Source organism: Nerophis lumbriciformis, linkage group LG12 (assembly GCF_033978685.3).
Source record: "Nerophis lumbriciformis linkage group LG12, RoL_Nlum_v2.1, whole genome shotgun sequence".
NCBI lineage: Eukaryota > Metazoa > Chordata > Actinopteri > Syngnathiformes > Syngnathidae > Nerophis > Nerophis lumbriciformis.
The window spans coordinates 7,832,314-7,859,073 of NC_084559.2; the positions used below are offsets into that span (position 1 = coordinate 7,832,314).

Consider the following 26,760-nt stretch of genomic DNA (forward strand, 5'->3'; position numbering starts at 1 on the left):
AACAATATTCAAATATTACCCTTAGCTCCCCCAATGACTGAACAAAAACAAAAAATAAATACAAAAAAAAACAAAAAAACAAAATAAAATAAATATGATTAAAAATGATTTTAAGGGTAAAACCAATTAAAATAGTAAATAGAAATCAAAATTGTAAAAACAGAGGACCACACAACTCACGTAGTGTTAAAAGCCAAAGAATAAAAGTGTGTCTTAAGACGAGACTTAAAACAGTCCACTGTGGGAGCAGTTTGAACATGGAGGGGCAGAATGTTCCAGAGCTTAGGGCCAACCACAGAGACTACTAATGTTTTATAATGTTGTAAACATGTGTAGAATAAATATTACATTTCAACATTTCTGTCAACGAAGATTTGCGTCAGCCTGCGACAGTCATTTTGATAGTAGGCTAATATAGACACGGTGTTGCCTTCATTATAACACTTATATACAACCTTTCATTTTTTGCGGCTCCAGACAGATTAATTATGTATTTTTGATCCAATACGGCTCTTTCCACATTTTGGGTTGCCGACCCCTGTCTCGGGGTTAGGGAGGATAATCATGGAGGTACCACAGTCCAAGCTATGTACATCTTGCATAGATGATGATGATGATGATGTCCATACCCACATACAGTACATGATGAAGAGCATCCACTCCAGTACATTGGAGGTGATATTTCAAATAAACGTTGTGGTGTTAAACATGCTGCTGTTAGAAGTGCTGCTAAAAGCTGGAGTTCATTAGAGTAAGTCCATCAAGTGCATGAGTTGTGGCTACACAGGGTAACCATAGCGACTGTCATACTTGAGGGGAGAAAGCCGCCTCCCCCCCGCTGATCCCTTGTCACTGCTGCTGCCATTAGACTGGCTGACACTCGGCAGGCGGTTCCCCACCGAGCTGTAGGACACACCCGGGTGGGTGCGGTAGCCCAGCACTGAGCGGTAGCTGGAGTTCCTGCTGGGGGGTTGGCTCTCTGGGGCGTGGGTGTCCTCTCTGAAGGAACACATCTTTCAGGAACTGTTTGCTTAATCAACGCTCTGGGATTTTCTCTACCTGATTTCATTGGCAACCTCTTTCTCGTAGCGACGCTTGTTGCAGCAGCAGACCAGCAGCCAGATGAGGAGCAGGAGGAGGAGGAGGAGGAGGAGAGCGCCGATCACGGCACCGACTATCACGCCCACTTTATCCGTGGCTGCAAGACAGAATGTGATGATGGACAGCACACTTTGTTAATATTATACGTCATCACTTGTTGTACCACCCTTATTGAGCCCAGGCTTACACCGTCGTGGTCAAAAGTTGACATTTCCTTGTAAAGAACATCATATCATGGGCTGTGTAAGTGGGCTGGCTCAGGGTGGAGGACAGAGTCAAACAACTTGCACTGAGCCTGGTCTATAAAATCCGCTACACCTCCCTGATACCCAAGTACATGTCAAACTACTTCCTTAATGTAAATCAGAATCAGAATCAGCTTTATTGTCATTACGCAAGGTAACGAGATTGAGGCCATTCCATACAGTGCGATGTGTGCATGCTAGAAAAACAATGTGCAAATATATACAAATTTAAAAAATGTAGAAGTGCAATGAATATGGTGTGAAATGAATATATACATGAAAAAACAAAACAAAAACAGGGTGGTTGGTGGAATGGGTTATTGCACCGAAGAGAAGGCAGTTATGAGGGACAATGGGGCAGTCCGTTCAGGATGGTTATGGCCCTGGGGAAGAAGCTGTTCTTTAGCCTGTTTGTTTTGGTTTTAATGCACCTGTAGCGCTTCCCAGAGGGCAGCAGGTGGAACAGGTCAGAGCCAGGGTGGGTGCTGTCCTTGATGATGGCACTGGCTCTGTTGAGGCAGCGGGAGGTGTAGATGTCCGTCAGAGAGGGGAGAGGGCGGCTGATGATCTTCTGAGCCGTCTTGACCACTCTTTGCAGCCTCTCCCTGTCTGCTGCAGTGCAGCTGCCGTACCATACCGTAATACAGTAGCGCCATAACCACAACACCAGGGGGAGCTCCACTAACCACGTTAAACCCAGATTCCGAACTAACAAAGGTCTTAACTCATTCTCCTTCTATGCCACATCAATGTGGAATGCACTCCCAACAGGTGTAAAAGAAAGTGCATCTCTATCCTCCTTCAAAACCACAATAAAAGAACACCTCCAGGCAGCTACAACCCTAAACTAACACCCTCCCTTCCACATCCCACCTCCCCGGATTGTAAATAATCAAATGTAGATAATCAAATGTAGATACTTTTTCTTATGCTTTCTGATCTCTCTCTCTATGTCCACTACTTGCTGTACATATCCTACCAAGTCAGACCTACACGGTTTCAATATCCATTTCTCTGATGATGCAATTGTTGATGACTGAAGTGTTGATATCAACCAAGCCTAACCCCCCCTCCGTATCCCACACCCCAGATTGTAAATAATGTAAATAATTCAATGTATATACTCTGATGATTATCATGTGTGATGACTGTATTATGATGATAGTATATATTTGTACCATGAATCAATTTAAGTCCTGACAAGTGTAAAAACTTATTGAGGTGTTACCATTTAGTGGTCAATTGTACAGACTATGTACTGTACTGGGCAACCTACTAATAAAAGTCTCAATCAATCAATCAAAGTCCACAGAACTTTCCTCCAGAAGGTCTTATCTTTGTCCATGTGATGTCAGATGAAACACAAATGGAGCTGTTTGGCCACAATACCCAGCAATATGTTGGAGAAAAGGTGAGGCCTTTAATCCCAGGAACAGCATCCCTTCAAAATTTGCATGGTTGGGTGATGGTTTGGGGTGCCATGTCATCTGCTGGTGTCGGTCCACTCTGTTTCCTGAGATCCAGGGTCAACGCAGCCGTCTAGCAGCAAGTTTTAGAGCACTTCATGCTTCCTGCTGCTGACCTGCTCTATGGAGATGGAGATTTCAAGTTCCAACAGGACTTGGCGCCTGCACACAGCGCAAAATCTACCCGTGCCTGGTTTAAGGACCATGGTATTTCTGTTCTAAATTGGCCCACCAACTCCCCTGACCTTAGCCCCATAGAAAATCTGTGGGGTATTGTGAAAAGGAAGATGCAGAATGCCAGACCCAAAAACGCAGAAGAGTTGAAGGCCACTATCAGAGCAACCTGGGCTCTCATAACACCTGAGCAGTGCCAGAAACTCATCGACTCCATGCCACGCCGCATTAACGCAGTAATTGAGGCAAAAGGAGCTCCAACCAAGTATTGAGTATTGTACATGCTCATATTTTTCATTTTCATACTTTTCAGTTGGCCAACATTTCTAAAAATCCCTTTTTTGTATTAGCCTTAAGTAATATTCTAATTTTGTGACACACGGAATTTTGGATTTTCATTTGTTGCCACTTCAAATCATCAAAATTAAATGAAATAAACATTTGAATGCATCAGTCTGTGTGCAATGAATAAATATAATGTACAAGTTACACCTTTTGAATGCAATTACTGAAATAAATCACGTTTTTCAAAATATTCTAATTTACTGGCTTTTACCTGTATATATATATATATATATATATATATATATATGTATGTGTGGGGAAAAAAATCACAAGACTACTTCATCTCTACAGGCCTGTTTCATGAGGGGTTCCCTCAATCATCAGGAGATTGATTGATTGATTGAGGGAACCCCTCATGAAACAGGCCTGTAGAGATGAAGTAGTCTTGTGATTTTTTTTCCCACACATACATATATTGCGCTCTACTACGGTATATCTTTAAAAATCAATCAGAATTCAAATGTAAACCAAAAACTAAAATCATCTTAAAAACAATCATAACTAAAATTAAAACCAAAAGTTTAACTAAAATACTTGTCGTATGCACAATTAAATAAAAGTGTTTTCAGCCTGGATTTGAACCTTTCCAGCGCTATCTTCTGGAAGACTATTCCAGCTTTCAGGAACAAAAAACTGAAACGCAGCCTCACCATGTTGGGTCCTGACTCTGGGCACCAGCAGGAGACCACGACCCGAGGTTCTCCGAGAGAGAGATGGTTCTGGCATGTCAGAAATGTACTTTGGCACAAGACCATGAAGGGACTTGAACACACGCAGAGGTGTTTTAAAAATCTATTCTCTGAGCAACAGGAAGCCAGAGCAGTGAGCTGAGCACTGGACTAATATAGTCCGGACTCGAGCAGCAGCATTGTGGATGTACTGAAGCTGCTTTACAAGTCATTTAGAGAGCCCTGCGAGACGGCCGTTACAGTAGTTTCATCTGCTGGAGACAAATGCATGGATTAGTCTTTCTAAGTCTGATGTAGACATTATTCCTCTGATTGTGACAATGTTTCTCAGGTGTTAAAAAGCTGCTGATGTTATTGACTTCATGTGGCTGTTAAAAGTTCAAGTCTGAGTCCATCATTCCCCCGATTATTAGGTTTCAGGAAGAGGGTCTCATTTTTCTCGTTTGGGGGATCAATATCAGTACAAAGGAAGCAAAGGACAAACAATGCGTGGGTTGAAACATTCCAGAAGTATCCACAGCGTTGTTGCCACTGCCTCTTCCCTCCCCCTTTCACACAAAGTTAGGTTAACCAACAAGGTAAAGTGGATGCTTTTCAAATCATTGCAGCAACCTGGCTGTTTCACTTCAGTTTGTGATTCCAGACTGGAATTGCACCACACACCTAGTGACAGTGCGTGCGTGTGTGTGTGTTGCTGCATAAGAAGAAGGACAGTTCGATGTCCGTATGAGTTCCTCATACGGACATCTTGCAGCGCACTGAGTCCATAAGCATAGAGGCCACCCTGGCAAAGCGACAACTCCGGTGGGTTGGTCACACCATCCGGATGCCAGGACACCGATTGCCTCGTCAGATGCTTTATGGTCAGCTCCTTTCAGCCAGCAGAAAGCTCGGAGGACAAAAGCTGAGGTACAAAGACCAACTGAAAGGGATATTGAAGAGGTGCAACATCAAACCCCACGAACTTGAGACAGCTGCAGCCAATCGATCGCTGTGGCGTTTGCTGTGCCATGACGGGGTCATGTATCTGGAGGAGTGTCGGAACCAACACCGGAGGGATCAGCGGAGGCGAAGACACCACCCTGCAGTTCCAGAACCATCCCAGCCCCCTGATCCAGGCCTGACATGTCCCCACTGTGGCAGGACGTGTGGTTCCAGGATCGGACTTCATAGTCATATGGAGTGGCATCGTCGCCAGCAACGATAGCCACCGACCAGAGCAACAAAATGGAAGCTACGTCATCTTCGACTACGATGGACCGCCTAAGCAAGCAAGTGTGTTGCTGCATAAGAAGAAGGACAGTTCAGCTTTGTTATTAAACAGAAATTTGATTCATTGCCCTTTGGTATTTGAGTTAGTTTGTCTGATGTCCAGTATTGCACTTTATATTGTGTTCAAAGTGTACAAACCTTTTCCTAAACTAAGGCTGGAACCTTCTTATTCATCCGTGATCAACATTGTGTTTTTGTAAAAGTGGTTACATATTTAACTGGGTCACGATTTGTATATTTGGAGCTATACACAAAATATGTAATAGGATTCAGAAAGTCAAATGAGAGATGATGCCGTCTGTTACTCACGGTTGTGTGCCTTCAGTGAATATCTGCACTGCGTCTTGCCAACGGGGTTTCTGGCCTCACACATGTAAGTTCCAACGTAGCTGTTTGAGTGGTTCTTGATCAAAAGCTCCCCGGTCTGCGCCGCTTCATAAAAGAACACATTGAGATTGGACACGTCATTAAGTCTTTTGTTGTATGATAAGGTTTCAGCCGGTACCTTCCATATCCAGTGCCTGGACGGGCGGCATTGCACCCCCGCTTTCTCTGGTCCACGTATACGTGAGAGGCGACGATCCCTGGTACGATTTGCAACGGAGGGAGACAGGACCGCCTTTCTCCTCCTTGCCGTCAACCCAACATTTTGGCACAGAGGGGGGGACTGGCGAGGGAGAACAATGAAAGCTGGAAGACAACTTTCCAAACAAATTCCATCGGTGCAGGAGGTGAGAAACAGAACAGGTTGAACCCGTTTGAAGAATTCTTCCTCACCCATCACCACGAGAGTTACTTTCCGCGTGTCCACACCCTGGCCCTTCTTGACTTTGCACTGGTAGGTGGCTGTGTCTGACAGCCTCACGTCAGCCAGAGAGATGGAGGCGTCCCCCTGCTTGAGGTCTCCTACCAGGGTCAGCCTTTTGGAGAGGCTGGAGTCATAGTTGATCATTTGGCCTCCTGCGTAGGCCAAGATCTGGGACACAAACATGAGTCATCACAAGAGAGAAAAGCAGGTTTTACCAGCGACTGGCTCTTTATTTGCTAAGACACAACATTACTGTGTTTATTCATAGTCCACATACCAGCTTGTCTTTCTGCGTCATGTCTGGGCTGAGGTTGGACCACTCAATGTCCAACTCACCGGTGTCTTGGACTCCGGGCGTGTAGGTGCACCCCAACTGGAAAGTTTCTCCTTGGGCCTTTTGGACGGTCTGTGGGCCTGTAGATGTCACCTGCATTGCCTGTGTCACATCTGTGTGGACAAAACATGACTCGTAAACACAAAAATCTGCATCAAGTCGAAAATAAGCATTTACAAAAACACTAAAGTCTATACAAACAGCTCAGTGGTCTTTTGGTTTGAGTGTCGGCCCTGAGATGGGTAGGTTGTGAGTTCAAACCCCGGCCGAGTCAGCCTTGTGGTTCGAGTGTCGGCCCTGAGATGGGTTGGTTGTGAGTTCAAACCCCGGCCGAGTCATACCAAAGACTATAAAAATGGGAGCCATTACCTCCCTGCTTGGCACTCAGCATCAAGGCTTGGAATTGGGGGTTAAATCACCAAATTGATTCCTGAGCAGAGCCACGGCTGCTGTAAGGGGATGGGTCACACACACAGAGGGTGTGACTATCAGTGGTACTTTAACTTCAAAAATAGCCCATTGATGACCACCAGGCTAAAGAGACTGGGACTCTGATTCCATTTCATCAATTAGCTCTCCTTATCATTGATTAGTGGTAAATACTTATTCATGTCATCATTTAATTAGTGCGTGAAGCATTTAGGTATTACATTTGGTTTGCATTTAGCGTTTGACTTGTTAGCTTGTCATCTTGTTAGCTTGAACAATTGCAATTGAGGAGAGACTGGGAGAGTACTCCAGCTGAATCTAATCTAATAATTACAATCAGCGATGGACTACATTGCCTAAAATCTACTGTGGAGATCAAATGGCCCCATTCGTCTCGGTTTACCTGACACATGAAACGTGACAAAATGGTGGGTGCACTATCCACTTTAGCCGCCAGATGGCAGGAGAGTGTTGAATATCTTAAAATGTGTTTTGTGGCAATTCCAACTTTATTATTATTGTCTTGTCCAGCCACTCAGGCAAATCATATAGTTGATGCAGATGATCTATATCCACCGTACACATTTACTTTACAAAAGAGAAGTGTGGGATACTTCTCTTGTTGCCTTATTTGTATTTAACTTTATTAAATGGATTTATTTCATGTTTGTCAATTCCAACTTTGACCACAGCGTCAGCTACTATGTAGAGTGGCACTTTCATCATTTTCAGCGGACTGCATTGGCAGCGGGTGGATGGATGCATTGCAAAATGATTATACAATGTAACAATATCAACTAATATATCAATTCCATTGTATTATACACAATATTTTGAGAAAAATAGTCAATACTGCAAAATAAGTAAACAAAAGCAACAACTACTATTGGCACTTATTTAAATGATTTGTTTTTTGCACTTAAATACTCTGGTGTCCAAGGACTTAGTTCCTGAGTTTGTTAGTAACAACAACAACAAAAAACGATTGTGATGATAACAAATGTTTATTCACTCACTTGTTATTGTTACGATCTATATTTGTATTGCTTCACCCACTCCTGTTTACATTCAAGATCTCGAGCTTAGCATTCAGCAGGGCTTTATCATGAATCGATTTACGTGGACACCGACTTAAACAAGTTAAGAAACTTATTGGGGTGCTACCATTTAGTGGTCAATTGTAGGGAATATGTACTGTACTGTGCAATCTACTAATAAAAGTCTCTATCAATCAATCAAAATTAAGGCTGAAACGACGCGTCGACGTAGTCGACGTCATCGGTTACGTAAATACGTCGACGCCGTTTTCGTGCGTCGGCGCGTCGCATATTTACGTCACACTACTTTACTGTCATGGCGGAGCGCAAAGCAGACGATGCGAGCGAGGGGAAAAAAGCACGCCAAAAGTCGTCAAAAGTGTGGGAGTATTTCAATAAACGGCCTAATAATGTTGTTGTATGCACACTGTGTCGAGCGGAAATGGCCTATCATAGCAGCACAACGGCTATGAACGAACATTTGAAAAGAAAACCCCCGACAGCGTTCTTGCCATCACCATCAACAAGTCAATCGTCCGCGTGCGTATACGTTGTCATTATTACACAAAAACATGAATGTGTCATTTGTATCTGCGTTGTAAATTCATAAACTAAAGCACCGTTTCGCTCTGAGAGGCGCGTTTGGCGTGCCTGTTCAGTGTTTACAAAGACGCGCTCCTCTTTAACACTGTGGAGAGGCGGCGGCGGCGAGCGAGCGGCGAGGCGGGGCGCGCCGGGAGCGACGCCGCAATCGTGCCCAGGTGCGCGATCCGCGCAGTTGGAAGAGAAAAGACTTTGTGTAAAATTAAAAGATTGTAAACCTGGCAAAGCCGTCTGGCGCTCAGTCTGTCGGTCCTGAAAGAACCCCACGGCACAAGACGTGTCACAAACGCTAACGTTAATTAGTTGTGCAAATACCTTTTACAACATTAACAGTTACATATACTATGTACAAACCAACAATTAACTTTCACTTTAATCATACTATCATTGTTGTGTTATTAAGCAAAATAAGCAATACTTTTACTTTTGTTGAAATGTTTACACTGTACACTTTTTTGTATTGGATGTTTAGCTTTATTTTTGCACATTTTAGCAAATAAGCAATACTTTTACTTTTGTTGAAATGTTTACACTTGTTACAGAATATTTCCGTTTTGCACTTTTTTGTATTGGATGTTTATCTTTATTTTTGCACATTTTAAAGCAAAATAAGCAATACTTTTACTTTTGAAATGCTTATACTATTCCAGAATATTAAGATTTGCACTGGATGTTTACTTTTATATTTGCACATTAAAAAGCAAATAAGCCACTTTTAATTTTGTTAAATGTTAAAAGTTTTAAATGTTTACATTGTTACAGAATATTTTGTCATGTTGTTGTCAATGTTGACTGAGTGGCCATACTTTTTTTTTTGTAAATAAAAGCCATGCCTTTTGAAAAAACTGGCCTACATTTATTTTTTCCTCTTCATTTTAAATAAAATAAAAAAAATCGGTAAAAGGAAAAATAATCAATAGATTAATCGAAAAAATAATCTATAGATTAACCGATTAATCGAAAAAATAATCTATAGATTAATCGATAGAAAAATAATCGTTAGCTGCAGCCCTAATCAAAATGCTAGTTTCCTCCTACACCGTCCATGCTACACTACACACCGCATAGTCCTATGTTGTCTTGTGTAGCATGTTAAGCTATTCCTTGTCTTCCAGTGAAAATTCTTCTTCTATGGATGCGAGGTTTACTTAAACGCTGCATTGTGTCGTAGACGAGGTCGTCCATTTGTCGCTGTCAAATTTGCAGTACACAGCTTGAATGTGTCATCAACATGCATTATCATGATACAACCAAATTAAAAAAAGCTGTATCGTCGGCCAAATTGATACCATTTATTTTGGAGGGGGATGAGTGAGCCGGGATATCGTACAGTGGCGCCTCCATTTAGCATCTTTAGCCAGGCATTATTAGAGTGTCAAAAATATAAATTTTTTGGAGCACTTAAATCAGGGGTGTCAAACGTACGTGAGAAGCGTTTGCTAAGTACAAAAATGAGCCGAAATGTTTTAATGAAAGAAACTGCTGTTATAAATGTGTCCACTAGATGTCGCAATAGCAATTATTTGTATCTTTGTAGATGATGTTAGTGCAAACTACATAAATAACATACTGTAATTAGATTTTTATGTATATTTTGTATCTTGATAGGTTGAAAATGAACAGCAATGAGTTGACTGATGAACATTATCACATCATTTATTCAGAAAGTATACATAAAGACAAATAAAGATAGAATACTATCAACCGCAACATGTAAGTGTAAAAAACAACAACATTATGATGTGTACATTTTTCAGAATGTGTTCTATTTTTAAACCAAGAAAACAATCTGAAATTGTCTTTATTTTTGTCACGACGTGGACTATGGGGTGTTTGTTTTCCCGAGATGCAAGAATAGTTGGAGTGGACATGGCGTGAAGGTATTTTAACACTAACAAAAAGAGTGAACAAAAAGCGCGCACAAGGCGGAAGTACAAACTTGGCTAATGAAAACAAGGACTAGCACAAAGGCAAAACTATGGACATAAAACAAACAACACTTACTGTGACCAGAACGAACAGCATGAACTATGATAAACATGAGTATCATGGGTAATAGACGTAACAGAGGTAATGTCGCCAGGACGACCAACACAAACTGACAGGCTTGAATAACAATGACATGATTAGCAGCAGGTGCGCGAGTCCAAAACGTGAAACTATAAGTTCTCATGGAAACAAAACAAACAAGAGTGCACAAACAGGAACTAAAAAGAGTCCAAAACCCAAACAGAACATGGCCAAACAAAAACATGATCACAGACATGACCATTTTTAAGTTATCGTGCCGTGATTTTACCAGTCCGGCCCACTTGGGAGTAGATTTGTCTCCATGTGGCTCCCATCTAAAATGACTTTGACACCCCTGACTTAAATACTGGTGTTTTTAGCAGGATTCTGGCGTGCTCCTTTATAATACTGAATCATCTATATGCAAACTATTAACTTTACTATTACATGTCTTGATTTGTTGCTTTTATAATAAAAAAAACAATAGTTACAAGAATCATCTTTAAAATGGACCAAACCAATACTCTGATGTCAATATTTATCACAATATGTAAACAAAAGATTTTAAAACTTGCATCGAGGGAGCAGTATGGTAAAAAGCAAAATATTGCGCTCAGAATTCTTCCTCCGTGATTTATAGAAGTGAAAAAAAAAAAAATGCAAAAGAAGATAGAGAAAAAAAACATCTATTTGAAATGCGGCTAATAGCATTCAAGCTCTGGGCCTGTGCTCCTAAAAAGAGAAATAATTGGCCTTGTTACTGCGACTGAAGACTAAAGGCTTGGTTAAAACAGTTTACATTGGAATTAGAGCATCTGATCACATCAATTGTCTGGAATCACAAGTGAATGCCACTGTGACGTGCATCCTAACACAACACAACATTTTATGGAGAGACGACACATTCAAACTCACTAATACTGTCATTCATCTTCTCCCCGTTCTCCCATTTAGATGTTTCGACCTTCACCGAATGTCTTAATGGAGCGCGCTAATAAATCCCGTCAGCCTCGCCGCTGTTAAATCTCCTCGCACAAACACTCCGACGGCACCTTAATGCCATCGCCACAAACAAAATGTACACTGAGTCATTCATTAGAGCTTGAAAGTGACAAATGTGATAAAGGCATGCTGGGAAAACTTCAGATTAGTCATTCAAATGTTTACAGCTCCAGAAACTCCCTTTAGGCTAAATTCTGTCTGAAGAGGATTTGCTTTACACGCAGGAAGGCAACTAAATTGTCACGGACTTGATAATATTCACTTGTTGCCTGCATTGGTAATACAAGTAAAAGCCAGTAAATTAGAATATTTTGAAAAACTTGATTTATTTCAGTAATTGCATTCAAAAGGTGTAACTTGTACATTATATTTATTCATTGCACACAGACTGATGCATTCAAATGTTTATTTCATTTAATTTTGATGATTTGAAGTGGCAACAAATGAAAATCCAAAATTCCGTGTGTCACAAAATTAGAATATTACTTAAGGCTAATACAAAAAAGGGATTTTTAGAAATGTTGGCCAACTGAAAAGTATGAAAATGAAAAATATGAGCACGTACAATACTCAATACTTGGTTGGAGCTCCTTTTGCCTCAATTACTGCGTTAATGCGGCGTGGCATGGAGTCGATGAGTTTCTGGCACTGCTCAGGTGTTATGAGAGCCCAGGTTGCTCTGATAGTGGCCTTCAACTCTTCTGCGTTTTTGGGTCTGGCATTCTGCATCTTCCTTTTCACAATACCCCACAGATTTTCTATGGGGCTAAGGTCAGGGGAGTTGGCGGGCCAATTTAGAACAGAAATACCATGGTCCGTAAACCAGGCACGGGTAGATTTTGCGCTGTGTGCAGGCGCCAAGTCCTGTTGGAACTTGAAATCTCCATCTCCATAGAGCAGGTCAGCAGCAGGAAGCATGAAGTGCTCTAAAACTTGCTGGTAGACGGCTGCGTTGACCCTGGATCTCAGGAAACAGAGTGGACCGACACCAGCAGATGACATGGCACCCCAAACCATCACCCAACCATGCAAATTTTGCATTTCCTTTGGAAATCGAGGTCCCAGAGTCTGGAGGAAGACAGGAGAGGCACAGGATCCACGTTGCCTGAAGTCTAGTGTAAAGTTTCCACCATCAGTGATGGTTTGGGGTGCCATGTCATCTGCTGGTGTCGGTCCACTCTGTTTCCTGAGATCCAGGGTCAACGCAGCCGTCTACCAGCAAGTTTTAGAGCACTTCATGCTTCCTGCTGCTGACCTGCTCTATGGAGATGGAGATTTCAAGTTCCAACAGGACTTGGCGCCTGCACACAGCGCAAAATCTACCCGTGCCTGGTTTACGGACCATGGTATTTCTGTTCTAAATTGGCCCGCCAACTCCCCTGACCTTAGCCCCATAGAAAATCTGTGGGGTATTGTGAAAAGGAAGATGCAGAATGCCAGACCCAAAAACGCAGAAGAGTTGAAGGCCACTATCAGAGCAACCTGGGCTCTCATAACACCTGAGCAGTGCCAGAAACTCATCGACTCCATGCCACGCCGCATTAACGCAGTAATTGAGGCAAAAGGAGCTCTAACCAAGTATTGAGTATTGTACATGCTCATATTTTTCATTTTCATACTTTTCAGTTGGCCAACATTTCTAAAAATCCCTTTTTTGTATTAGCCTTAAGTAATATTCTAATTTTGTGACACACGGAATTTTGGATTTTCATTTGTTGCCACTTCAAATCATCAAAATTAAATGAAATAAACATTTGAATGCATCAGTCTGTGTGCAATGAATAAATATAATGTACAAGTTACACCTTTTGAATGCAATTACTGGAATAAATCAAGTTTTTCAAAATATTCTAATTTACTGGCTTTTACCTGTATATTGATAATATTCACTTGTTGCCTGTGTTGGTAATATGCATGAATAATGAATACAAGCTGAGCTCCTCATGGAGTAACACTACAAGCACAACAATGATCCACAATCAATAGAAACACTATAAAAAAAAATGCTGCAATTTCAACGCTGCAGCATCAAAAACAAATGCAAAATAATATGTTGCAAATGCAAACAACTGCATGAGGGATATTCTGCAAGTTTGGGGAACAAAACAGAAGTTAGCTGTCTTACCAATGAGCACCAGACCTGAAAGATGTCCTTGAGCGGTGTGCTCAAATTGCTCTTTGCTTAATACTTAATTGTACAACTTTGATTGCTCTATAACACTGTAAAATACTTTTTATAACATTCTTAAATGTTAAAAGACATGTCTATGGATGAGTTCTGGATTCAGTACTTTTAAGGAAACCGCCAAAATTCCGTCGGTACTACGAGGTACCCATTAGTGTACAACCTTAAAGCAGTGAAGTTGTCATGTTGTCTAAATGGTAAATAAAAAGAGAATACAACAAATCCTTTTCAACTTATATTCAATTGAATAGACTGCAAAGACAAGATATTTCATGTTCACACTGAGAAACTTTGGTGTTTTTTGCAAATATTAGCTCATTTGGAATTTGATGCCTGCAACATGTTTCAAAAAAGCTGGCACAAGTGGCAAAAAAGAGTGAGAAAATTGAGGAATGCTCATCAAAGACTTATTTGGAACATCCCACAGGTGAACAGGCTAATTGGGAACAGGTGGGTGCCATGATTGGGTATAAAGGTAGATTCCATGAAATGCTCAGTCATTCACAAACAAGGACGGGGCGAGGGTCACCACTTTGTCAACAAATGCCTGAGCAAATTGTTTAAGAACAACATTTCTCAAGCAAGGAATTTAGGGATTTCAACATCTACGCTCCGTAATATCATCAAAAGGGTCAGATAATCTGGAGAAATCACTGCATGTAAGCGGCAAGGCTGAAAACCAACATTGAATGCCTGTGACCTTCGATCCCTCAGGCTGTACTGCATCAAAAACAGACATCAGCGAGTAAAGGATATCACCACATGGGCTCAGGAACACTGTCAGTAACTACAGTTGGTCGCTACATCTGTAAGTGCAAGTTAAAACTCTACTATGCAAAGCCAAAGCCATTTATCAACAACACCCAGAAACGCTGCCGGCTTCGCTGGGCCCGAGATCATCTAAGATGGACTCATGCAAAGTGGAAAAGTGTTCTACGGTCTGACGAGTCCACATTTCACAATGTTTTTGGAGACTGTGGACGTGGTGTCCTCCGGAGAACCATCCGGACTGTAGTGTAAAAGCCAGCATGTGTGATGGTATGGGGGTGTATTAGTGGCCAAGACATGGGTAACTTACACATCTGTGAAGGCACCATTAATGCTGAAAGGTACATACAGCTTTTGGAGCAACATATGTTGCCATCCAAGCAACGTTACCATGGACGCCCCTGCTTATTTCAGCAAGACAATGCCAAGCCAGGTGTTACAACAGCGTGGCTTCGTAGTAAAAAGAGTGTGGGTACTAGACTGGCCTGCCTGTAGTCCAGACATTGAAAATGTGTGAAGGCTAAAATATGAGAAGGGAGACTGTTGAACAACTGAAGCTGTACATCAAGCAAGAATGGGAAAGAATTCCACTTCAAAAATGTGTCTCCTCAGTTCCCAAACCTTTACTGAGTGTTGTTAAAAGGAAAGGCCATGTAACACACTGGTAAAAATGCCTTTTTTGCAATGTGTTGCTGCCATTAAATTCTAACTTCATGATTATTTGCAAAAAAACAATGACGTGTGAACATGAAATATCTTGTCTTTGCAGTCTATTCAATTGAATATAAGTTGAAAAGGATTTGTTGTATTCTCTTTTTATTGACCATTTACACAACCTGACAACTTCACTGCTTTTGTCAAATCAAACGTTGCCACATTTCAATACTTTTGTTGCATGCGACTCGGCGCTGGCTGGTAAACAAGCACTCGGAGCCAAACTAACCCGAGGTGATGCTACAATTTTCTATACCAACAAAGCAAGAAAAAGGCACTGGAAAGTACAGTAAGTCTCAACTTTTCGAAATTCTCTGGATTTGCCATACCGTATTTTCCGCACTATAAGGCGCACCTAAAAACCACAAATTTTCTCAAAAGCTGACAGTGCGCCTTATAACCCGGTGCGCTTTATATATGGATTAATATTAAGATTCATTTTCATAAAGTTTCGGTCTCGCAACTACGGTAAACAGCCGCCATCTTTTTTCCCCGTAGAAGAGGAAGTGCTTCTTCTTCTACGCAAGCAACCGCCAAGGTAAGCACCCGCCCCCGTAGAACAGGAAGCGCTTCTTCTTCTACTGTAAGCAACCACCCGCCCGCGTAGAAGAAGAAAAAGCGCGCGGATATTACCGTACGTTTCATTTCGTTTGTGTGTTTACATCTGTAAAGACCACAAAATGGCTCCTACTAAGCGACAGGGATCCGGTTCATGAAAAGACGCAATCTCTCCATCCGCACACGGACTACTATTTCACAGCAACTGCCTAAAGACTTTCAAGAAAAGCTGGCTACTTTCCGTGCATATTGTAAAAACAAGATAGCTGAAAAAAAGATCCGGCCAGAGAACATTATCAACATGGACGAGGTTCCACTGACTTTTGATATTCCTGTGAACCGCACTGTGGATACAACGGGAGCACGTACGGTGAATATTCGCACCACAGGGAATGAGAAGTCGTCCTTCACTGTGGTTCTAGCTTGCCATGCTAATGGCCAGAAACTTCCACCCATGGTGATATTCAAAAGGAAGACCTTGCCAAAAGAGACCTTTCCAGCCGGCGTCATCATAAAAGCTAACTCGAAGGGATGGATGAAGAAAAGATGAGCGAGTGGTTAAGGTAAGTTTAAGTTTACGCGAAGAGGCCGGGTGGCTTTTTTCACGCATCTCCGTCCATGTTGATATACGACTCCATGCGCGCCCACATCACGCTGGTTTTTAATATATTATTAAAGTTTGACTGACCTATCTGACTGTTTTTTTGACATTCCTTTAGCGCAGTTAGATGCGGCTTACAACACGGGGCGGCTTATAGGTGGACAAAGTTTTGAAATATGCCGTTCATTGAAGGCGCGGCTTATAACCCAGGGCGCCTTATGGTGCGGAAAATACGGTACATATGCTAAAGATGATAGCATTAGCGATTTTACATGGCGATTACAGCGCCTTCAAATTGTGTAATAAGATGCACGTTACAATCAAACAGCCAATGTGTAATAAATGCAATATTTACTTTTCAGTCGGCTCAACAAAAGAAAAGACAGTTTGCTGGTTTTTCGACATTTGTCCTATTCAAAGGCTTGTGGTTTGACATGTGTTCCGAAGTCAGCTGGGATAGGCTCCAGCTACCCATGACCCTGAACAGCATAAGCCAGTGATCAAATTCACTTAATCGGGTTGAACATTACCATATTTTTTGGTCTTTACTTGTTTACTGTTTGCTGCATGGTCTTTACTTGTTTACTGTTTGCTGCATGGTCTTTACTTGTTTACTGTTTGCTGCATGGTCTTGACTTGTTTACTGTTTGCTGCATGGTCTTTACTTGTTTGTAGAATGGTAAAGCCCACCACCAGTCAGTATTAAAATGGGTGTGGATGTAATGCAGACTTCCTGTCCTGATAGCAACATGCTTGCAGAGCCTGTGCTAAGTTCTAACTACAGGTTTGTCATAATCACACCATCATTGTTTGAAGGAGAATGTGTTGTATGAATAGTTTGAGGAGATGATTTGACTCACCTGTCTTTGGATGAAATGTCAGCAGAAAAAACACGGCCAACTTCAGTCTTGTTCTTGTCAAGGCAGACTCCATCATGGACCTGCCAGCAAGAAGGAAGACAGTCTTAGAAATGCTCTTCTTCTCTAAATGTGTCATTACATTGCACCTTCTTTTCCAACTGCTACAATCAACCTGCATAACAAAAGGTAATTAAACAGAATTAAGAGGAGCTGTGTGGTATGTTGTACCCTGGAGAAAAAAAACCCGACAACATACCTTAAACATCAAATAATCCAAGAGAAAAAGTGTGTGTGAGTGTGTGTGTGTGTGTGTTTGGCTTGCTTGAGTTGTCAGGTGAAACCCAGCTGGCTGACTATGACCACACCTTTTCTGTCCAGAGTGCAGCTTCAGGCGCCTCCCATACGTGGAAGGGTTTATATGTGGGGAAAAAAAAACAAAAAAAAAACTTAAAATAGCTGTTTAATTATTAAAGCTAATCAAAAATATGAATCATCCAGGAGCGAAAGAAATGACTTCCATTCGTCTTCTGCCAGCATTTCTTCTCTAGAAATGTCTTCTGTGCAGGCGCTGAATAATTGCCTGCCGTCACAATGTGCACAACTATGTTGCTGCACCACTTCATAGACACGTTCAACTACTCTCATGTGCTCATAGACATGTTTAACTAGTCATGACATCTTTTTTACAGCCAACTTCTTCCTCTTTTGATACAAGTCACAATGTAGAATTATTTCATGTAGAAAACCTCTTTAAATGATTAAAGCTACTTGAGCACACATTTTCATTTACAATGACAACCTGGTCATGAGGCGATACTGCACTGCAACGAAGAGAAGGTGTATATATATATATACATACAGGTAAAAGCCAGTAAATTAGAATATTTTGAAAAACTTGATTTATTTCAGTAATTGCATTCAAAAGGTGTAACTTGTACATTATATTTATTCATTGCACACAGACTGATGCATTCAAATGTTTATTTCATTTAATTTTGATGATTTGAAGTGGCAACAAATGAAAATCCAAAATTCCGTGTGTCACAAAATTAGAATATTACTTAAGGCTAATACAAAAAAGGGATTCTTAGAAATGTTGGCCAACTGAAAAGTATGAAAATGAAAAATATGAGCATGTACAATACTCAATACTTGGTTGGAGCTCCTTTTGCCTCAATTACTGCGTTAATGCGGCGTGGCATGGAGTCGATGAGTTTCTGGCACTGCTCAGGTGTTATGAGAGCCCAGGTTGCTCTGATAGTGGCCTTCAACTCTTCTGCGTTTTTGGGTCTGGCATTCTGCATCTTCCTTTTCACAATACCCCACAGATTTTCTATGGGGCTAAGGTCAGGGGAGTTGGCGGGCCAATTTAGAACAGAAATACCATGGTCCGTAAACCAGGCACGGGTAGATTTTGCGCTGTGTGCAGGCGCCAAGTCCTGTTGGAACTTGAAATCTCCATCTCCATAGAGCAGGTCAGCAGCAGGAAGCATGAAGTGCTCTAAAACTTGCTGGTAGACGGCTGCGTTGACCCTGGATCTCAGGAAACAGAGTGGACCGACACCAGCAGATGACATGGCACCCCAAACCATCACTGATGGTGGAAACTTTACACTAGACTTCAGGCAACGTGGATCCTGTGCCTCTCCTGTCTTCCTCCAGACTCTGGGACCTCGATTTCCAAAGGAAATGCAAAATTTGCTTTCGTCAGAAAACATGACTTTGGACCACTCAGCAGCAGTCCAGCTCCTTTTTTCCTTAGCCCAGGTGAGACGCTTTTCGCGCTGTTTCTTGGTCAACAGTGGCTTGACACGAGGTATGCGGCAGTTGAAACCCATGTCTTTCAAGCGTCTCTTGGTGGTGGATCTTGAAGCACTGACTCCAGCAGCTGTCCACTCCTTCTGAATCTCCCCCACATTTTTGAATGGTTTTTTTTTCACAATCTTGACCAGGGCGCGGTGATCCCTATCGCTTGTACACTTTTTCTGACCACAGTTTTTCCTTCCCTTTGCCTCTCCATTAATGTGTTTGGACACAGAGCTCTGAGAACAGCCAGCCTCTTCAGCAATAACCTTTTGTGTCTTTCCCTCCTTGTGCAATGTGTCGATGGTTGCCTTTTGGACACCTGTCAAATCTGAAGTCTTCCCCATGTTTGTGTAGGCTTCAGAACTGGACTGAGAGACCATTTAAAGCCCTTTGCAGGTGTTTTGAGTTAATCAGCTGATTAGTTTGTGGCACCAGGTGTCTTCAAAATTTAACCCTTACACAATATTCTAATTTTGTGACACACGGAATTTTGGATTTTCATTTGTTGCCACTTCAAATCATCAAAATTAAATGAAATAAACATTTGAATGCATCAGTCTGTGTGCAATGAATACATATAATGTACAAGTTACACCTTTTGAATGCAATTACTGAAATAAATCAAGTTTTTCAAAATATTCTAATTTACTGGCTTTTACCTGTGTATGTATATATATATATATATATATATATATATATATATATATATATATATATATATATATATATATATATATATATATATATATATATATATATATATATGTAGCACAGTGGTACATATTCCTCTAAAATATCGTTCACAAATCTGTCTAAATCTGTGTTAGTAAACATTTCTTCTTTAGGTATTAGTAGTGACTACCATGGTTGTACATAAATACACTGAACAAAAATATAAACACAACACTTTGGTTTTTGAAGGCAAAGAGCTAAAAATGTTACTATATACATAAAAGCCCTATTCCTCTCATATATTGTTCACAAATCTGTCTTAATCTGTGTTAGTGAGCATTTCTTATTTGCCAAAATAATCCATCCCACCTCCCAGGTGTGACATATCAAGATGCTGATTAAACAACAGGATTATTGCACAGGTGTGCCTTAGGCTGCCACAAAAAAAATGGCAAATGTGCAGTTTTCCTTTATTGGAAATCTGATTATGTGCAATAATCCTGTTGTTTAATCAGCATCTTGATATGCCACACCTGGGAGGTGGGATGGATTACTGGGCAAATAAATGCTCACTAACACAGATTTCGACAGATTTGTGAACAATATTAGGTCTTGTGTAATGTAAGCGAAAAATAATGCTTTGCCAAATATGTTTTTTAATATAATCTTTGATATTTCTACCTAAATAAATGTTTTCTGGCAGATTGAAATAAGTCAAACAAGTGTATATTATTTTATAACCTGTTCAGACTGATCAATTACGGAATGTTTATCAGGCTGAATATTACATTTTTAATAATAAATAGAGAAGGTTAAAACATTGTCATCATTAACTTGTACAATGTGACAGTTCGACCCCCTGCTGTGATCGTTTGCCCTTAAACTTCCTCTCAAACCATTTGTTAGGAACGTCAACTAACTACAAACATTTCATCTTGTTAGTCAGTGAAGAAGCATGCGCTGAACAAACAAAATATAAGCTGTCACTCACCATGGCTCTGAACAGGTGGCTAAAAGAGTGAGGGTGGGGCTGAGGGCTTTATACAGGTGAACACACCTGCCTTCACTGATTAGGCCTAATTTGGGCCGAACCATAGTTGTGAAAAAGTGGGTGTTCCAGAAGGCCACTGGACATTTAAAAGTGATGTTCTCCAAGCCTGAAGACACCGTATACGACAATGGCTGATCCACTATGTGAATACTTTGAGACATGTGATGGTTATTTATGGTGTATTTTACAAAAGAACGGTATTCTTAAACCCCCGTCAAATTGCTCCCAGCTAGTGGGTGAGGCTATGGGCTATTTGAATTTGAAAATGCCATTTTTGTCACGACTGGGACTGTGGCTTGGTTTGTTCTCCCGTGGTGCAAATGAACTGGACTGGTCAAGGCTTGAAGGTGGGTACATGATTTATTTAAACTATCAAAAAAGGAATAAACGAAAAGCGCGCACAGGGGCGGAGGTACAAAACTAGACTATAAACACAAAACTTGCACATTGGCAGAAACTATGAACAATTAAACAAAACACTAACTGTGGCTTAATAAACAAAAACTTACTTGGCATGGAACCGGCATGAAAAAAAGAGTAGCAAGGGTCATCAGGGTGTGGAGAGTGTGCAGGAGCATAAATGCGGGGATGTCGTCAGGACGAACAACAGAAAATGAATGAACTTAAATACTATGGACATGATTAGTGAAAGCAGGTGCGTGACTCAAAACGTGAAACAGGTGCGTGACGTGACAGGTGAAAACTAATGGTTGCTATGGTGACAAACAAGAGTGCACAATGAGTCCAAACGTGGAACAGGTGAAACTAATGGGTAATCATGCAAACAAGACAAGGGAGTGAAAAGCCAGAAACTAAACAAAACATGACTTAAAACAAAACATGATTACACAGACATGACAATTTTTCTGCCAGTTGAGTTGAGTTTCAGTTTATGTGGAACATGCACACGATACAATGTAACGCAACACATATTTCCAGTTGTTTCATTACAGCACGTCCGAAAAGGAGTAGGAAGAAGCCATCGCAATTTCATCCCATTTGCGTGTTGTCTGTAACAGAACAGTGAATAAATGAATAATACATCAATAATATACCATAGTAAGTAATTATATTTATATGGTAATTAATATTCTGAGACTGTAAATTGTTTGTTTGTTGATGATTTGTATTTGTTTCTGTATTGTGTAGTTATAATGATATGCTTTTACTTGTAATTGTATTGAGTTTATGGACCCCAGGAAGACTAGTGGGTTGTTGTGGCAACCAGCTAATGGGGATCCTTAATAAAAATCTAAATCAAATTAGGAACCGGTACCAAAAAATACAGGTACACAGTATGCATCCCCATGAACAACCCAACAAAAAACACATATATATTTGCATAAAATAAACATACCATAGAAGAGAACAGAACAAATCCAAAACTGAAACAGTTATCAGTACTATCAATATTTAGCCTGGTACGACATGGTTGAGCAGTGAGACAGTTGTGTATTCTTCAAGAGAAGACAGTCAAATCTGCAATGTTACATTTGCCAACACACCCTGCTGGCACACCCGTAAATACACGTTGTGTAGTGTTGACAATGAGAAGTATGTGTGTTGGTGTGCACCTCAGCACCGACTGGGACAAGACCGCAAATCACATAATGTTTGCTGCACTCAGGCGGGAAATGAAGCCTTTCCTTTATAATGGAGGAAATCACTTGTTTTCTTGTTGGACTTCTCCTCCGCTGCTTATCACCTATGAATGATTGACAGCAGCTCTGCCTGGCTTACATAATCACTCATTCACACTCACAAGCTGATCATATCCAACATTAAAAGACCAGTTGACCGTATGGATGGTGTCGGAGTGAGCAGTGCGGGATGTGAGCAGCGAGCGTTGCGCTAGTCATTAAGACGCCGGAGTGGCGGGTTCATGTAATCCTGCCAATAATGTTCATTAAGGAGATGAAGAAATTAGTAACGCTCAGCAAGAAGCCTGATCAGTGAATCAGGATCTGCTAATGTTCATGAACATGGATGCATCTGTCTATTTGTGTCTGTGACTGATTCTGACAATGTCAGGAGGAGTGTGATGTTGAACAGCAGGTGGCTAATCGTCTCAGTGGATGATGACAACTAACTGCATCAACACATCACGCTGCTACAAGACCGAGGTGGGACACGACACACCACTACTAGTAAGACTGATCATGGACACGGAATGTTTTTGGCACTGAGCCCACCTTTTTGTCCAGGGAGGCTGATATCGCATGAGAGCTAGAGAAGTGTCATCATAGAGGTAGAGAGGTGTCGCCATAGAGTCACCATAGAGCTAGAGAGGTGTCACCATAGAGGTAGAGAGGTGTCACCATAGAGTCACCATAGAGGTAGAGAGGTGTCACCATAGAGTCATCATAGAGGTAGAGAAGTGTCACCATAGAGTCACCATAGACGTAGAGACGAGTCACCATGGAGGTAGAGAAGTGTCACCATAGAGATAGAGAAGTGTCATCATAGAGGTAGAGAAGTGTCACCATAGAGGTAGAGAAGTGTCACCATAGAGGTAGAGAGGTGCCACCATAGAGGTAGAGAAGTGTCACCATAGAGTCACCATAGAGGTAGAGAGGTGTCGCCATAGAGTCATCATAGAGGTAGAGAAGAGTCACCATAGAGTCACCATAGAGGTAGAGAAGTGTCACCATAGAGGTAGAGAAGTGCCACCATAGAGGGTAGAGAAGTGTCACCATAGAGTCACCATAGAGGTAGAGAGGTGTCGCCATAGAGTCATCATAGAGGTAGAGAAGTGCCACCATAGAGTCATCATAGAGGTAGAGAAGTGTCATCATAGAGGTAGAGAGGTGTCACCATAGAGGTAGAGAAGTGTCACCATAGAGGTAGAGAGGTGCCACCATAGAGGTAGAGAGGTGTCACCATAGAGGTAGAGAAGTGTCACCATAGAGGTAGAGAAGAGTCACCATAGAGGTAGAGAAGTGTCACCATAGAGGTAGAGAGGTGTCACCATAGAGGTAGAGAAGTGTCACCATAGAGGTAGAGAAGAGTCACCATAGAGGTAGAGAAGAGTCACCATAGAGGTAGAGAAGTGTCACCATAGAGTCATCATAGAGGTAGAGAAGTGTCACCATAGAGGTAGAGAAGTGTCACCATAGAGTTAGAGAAGTGTCACCATAGAGGTAGAGAGGCTTCACCATAGAGTCATCATAGAGGTAGAGAAGTGTCACCATAGAGGTAGAGAAGTTTCACCATAGAGTCATCATAGAGTTAGAGAAGTGTCACCATAGAGCTAGAGAAGTGTCACCATAGAGTCACCATAGAGGTAGAGAAGTGTCACTATAGAGGTAGAGAAGAGTCACCATAGAGGTAGAGAGGTGTCACCATAGAGGTAGAGAAGTGTCACGATAGAGGTAGAGAAGTGTCACCATAGAGGTAGAGAAGTGTCACCATAGAGTCACCATAGAGGTAGAGAAGTTTCACCATAGAGTCATCATAGAGGTAGAGAAGTGTCACCATAGAGGTAGAGAAGTGTCACCATAGAGTCACCATAGAGGTAGAGAAGTTTCACCATGGAGTCATCATAGAGGTAGAGAAGTGTCACCATAGAGGTAGAGAAGTGTCACCATAGAGTCACCATAGAGCTAGAGAAGTGTCACCATAGAGGTAGAGAAGTGTCACCATAGAGGTAGAAAAGTGTCACCATAGAGGTAGAGAAGTGTCACTATAGAGGTAGAGAAGTGTCACCATAGAGTCACCATAGAGGTAGAGAAGTTTCACCATAGAGTCATCATAGAGGTAGAGAAGTGTCACCATAGAGGCAGAGAAGCTTCACCATAGAGGTAGAGAAGTGTCACCATAGAGGTAGAGAAGTGTCACCATAGAGGTAGAGAGGTGTCACTATAGAGGTAGAGAAGAGTTACCATAGAGGCAGAGAAGTGTCACCATAGAGGTAGAGAAGTGTCACCATAGAGTCACCATAGAGCTAGAGAAGTGTCACCATAGAGTCACCATAGAGGTAGAAAAGTGTCACCATAGAGGTAGAGAAGTGTCACCATAGAGGTAGAAAAGTGTCACCATAGAGGTAGAGAAGTGTCACTATAGAGGTAGAGAAGTGTCACCATAGAGTCACCATAGAGGTAGAGAAGTGTCACCATAGAGGTAGAGAAGTGTCACCTAAGAGGTAGAGAAGTGTCACCGGTAGAGGTAGAGAAGTGTCACCGGTAGAGAAGTATCACCATAGAGTCACCATAGAGGTAGAGAAGTGTCGCCATAGAGGTAGAGAAGTGTCACCATAGAGGTAGAGAAGTGTCACCATAGAGGTAGAGAGGCGTCACCATAGAGGTAGAGAAGTGTCACCATAGAGTCACCATAGAGGTAGAGAAGTGTCACCATAGAGTCACCATAGAGCTAGAGAAGTGTCACCATAGAGGTAGAGAAGTGTCACCATAGAGTCATCATAGAGGTAGAGAAGTGTCACCATAGAGGTAGAGAAGTGTCACCATAGAGGTAGAGAGGTGTCACCATAGAGTCATCATAGAGGTAGAGAAGTGTCACCATAGAGGTAGAGAAGTGTCACCATAGAGGTAGAGAAGTGTCACCATAGAGGTAGAGAAGAGTCACCATAGAGGTAGAGAGGTGTCACCATAGAGGTAGAGAAGTGTCACCATAGAGGTAGAGAAGTGTCACCATAGAGGTAGAGAAGTGTCACCATAGAGTCACCATAGAGGTAGAGAAGTGTCACCATAGAGGTAGAGAAGTGTCACCATAGAGGTAGAGAAGTGTCACCATAGAGGTAGAGAAGTGTCACCATAGAGGTAGAGAAGAGTCACCATAGAGGTAGAGAAGTGTCACCATAGAGGTAGAGAGGAGTCATCATAGAGGTAGAGAAGTGTCACCATAGAGGTAGAGAAGTGTCACCATAGAGGTAGAGAAGTGTCACCATAGAGTCACCATAGAGGTAGAAAAGTGTCACCATAGAGGTAGAGAAGTGTCACCATAGAGGTAGAAAAGTGTCACCATAGAGGTAGAGAAGTGTCACTATAGAGGTAGAGAAGTGTCACCATAGAGTCACCATAGAGGTAGAGAAGTGTCACCATAGAGGTAGAGAAGTGTCACCTAAGAGGTAGAGAAGTGTCACCGGTAGAGGTAGAGAAGTGTCACCGGTAGAGAAGTATCACCATAGAGTCACCATAGAGGTAGAGAAGTGTCGCCATAGAGGTAGAGAAGTGTCACCATAGAGGTAGAGAAGTGTCACCATAGAGGTAGAGAAGTGTCACCATAGAGGTAGAGAAGTGTCACCATAGAGTCACCATAGAGGTAGAGAAGTGTCACCATAGAGTCACCATAGAGCTAGAGAGGTGTCACCATAGAGGTAGAGAAGTGTCACCATAGAGTCATCATAGAGGTAGAGAAGTGTCACCATAGAGGTAGAGAAGTGTCACCATAGAGGTAGAGAGGTGTCACCATAGAGTCATCATAGAGGTAGAGAAGTGTCACTATAGAGGTAGAGAAGTGTCACCATAGAGGTAGAGAAGTGTCACCATAGAGGTAGAGAAGAGTCACCATGGAGGTAGAGAGGTGTCACCATAGAGGTAGAGAAGTGTCACCATAGAGGTAGAGAAGTGTCACCATAGAGGTAGAGAAGTGTCACCATAGAGTCACCATAGAGGTAGAGAAGTGTCACCATAGAGGTAGAGAAGTGTCACCATAGAGGTAGAGAAGAGTCACCATAGAGGTAGAGAAGTGTCACCATAGAGGTAGAGAAGTGTCACCATAGAGGTAGAGAAGAGTCACCATAGAGGTAGAGAAGTGTCACCATAGAGGTAGAGAGGAGTCATCATAGAGGTAGAGAAGTGTCACCATAGAGAAGTGTCATCATAGAGGTAGAGAAGTGTCACCATAGAGAAGTGTCATCATAGAGGTAGAGAAGTGTCACCATAGAGAGGTGTCACCATAGAGGTAGAGAAGTGTCACCATAGAGGTAGAGAAGTGTCACCATAGAGTCATCATAGAGGTAGAGAAGTGTCACCATAGAGGTAGAGAAGTGTCACCATAGAGGTAGAGAGGTGT

At 41.8% G+C, this 26,760-nt stretch overlaps 1 protein-coding gene across 4 annotated transcripts; it reads right to left on the reverse strand.

The window, feature by feature from the left end:
• Positions 1–226: 226 nt before the first annotated feature.
• Positions 227–20,677, reverse strand: vsig8b (V-set and immunoglobulin domain containing 8b). Of its 4 annotated transcripts, XM_061985734.2 has the most exons (9): positions 17,458–17,510; positions 17,348–17,373; positions 17,202–17,281; positions 6,378–6,547; positions 6,070–6,268; positions 5,798–5,959; positions 5,602–5,724; positions 1,060–1,198; positions 227–999 (listed from the first exon to the last, which is right to left on the reverse strand). In XM_061985734.2, exons 1-9 carry the CDS (start codon positions 17,464–17,466, stop codon positions 780–782), a joined length of 1,128 nt encoding a protein of 375 aa, XP_061841718.2. In that variant the 5' UTR covers positions 17,467–17,510; the 3' UTR covers positions 227–779. The 4 variants fall into 4 exon arrangements, with proteins under 4 accessions (XP_061841718.2, XP_072770310.1, XP_061841720.2 ...); XM_072914209.1 differs by lacking the exons at positions 17,348–17,373; positions 17,458–17,510 and adding an exon at positions 20,671–20,677; XM_061985736.2 differs by lacking the exons at positions 17,348–17,373; positions 17,458–17,510 and adding an exon at positions 17,567–17,634.
• Between the last annotated feature and the right edge of the window lie 6,083 nt (positions 20,678–26,760).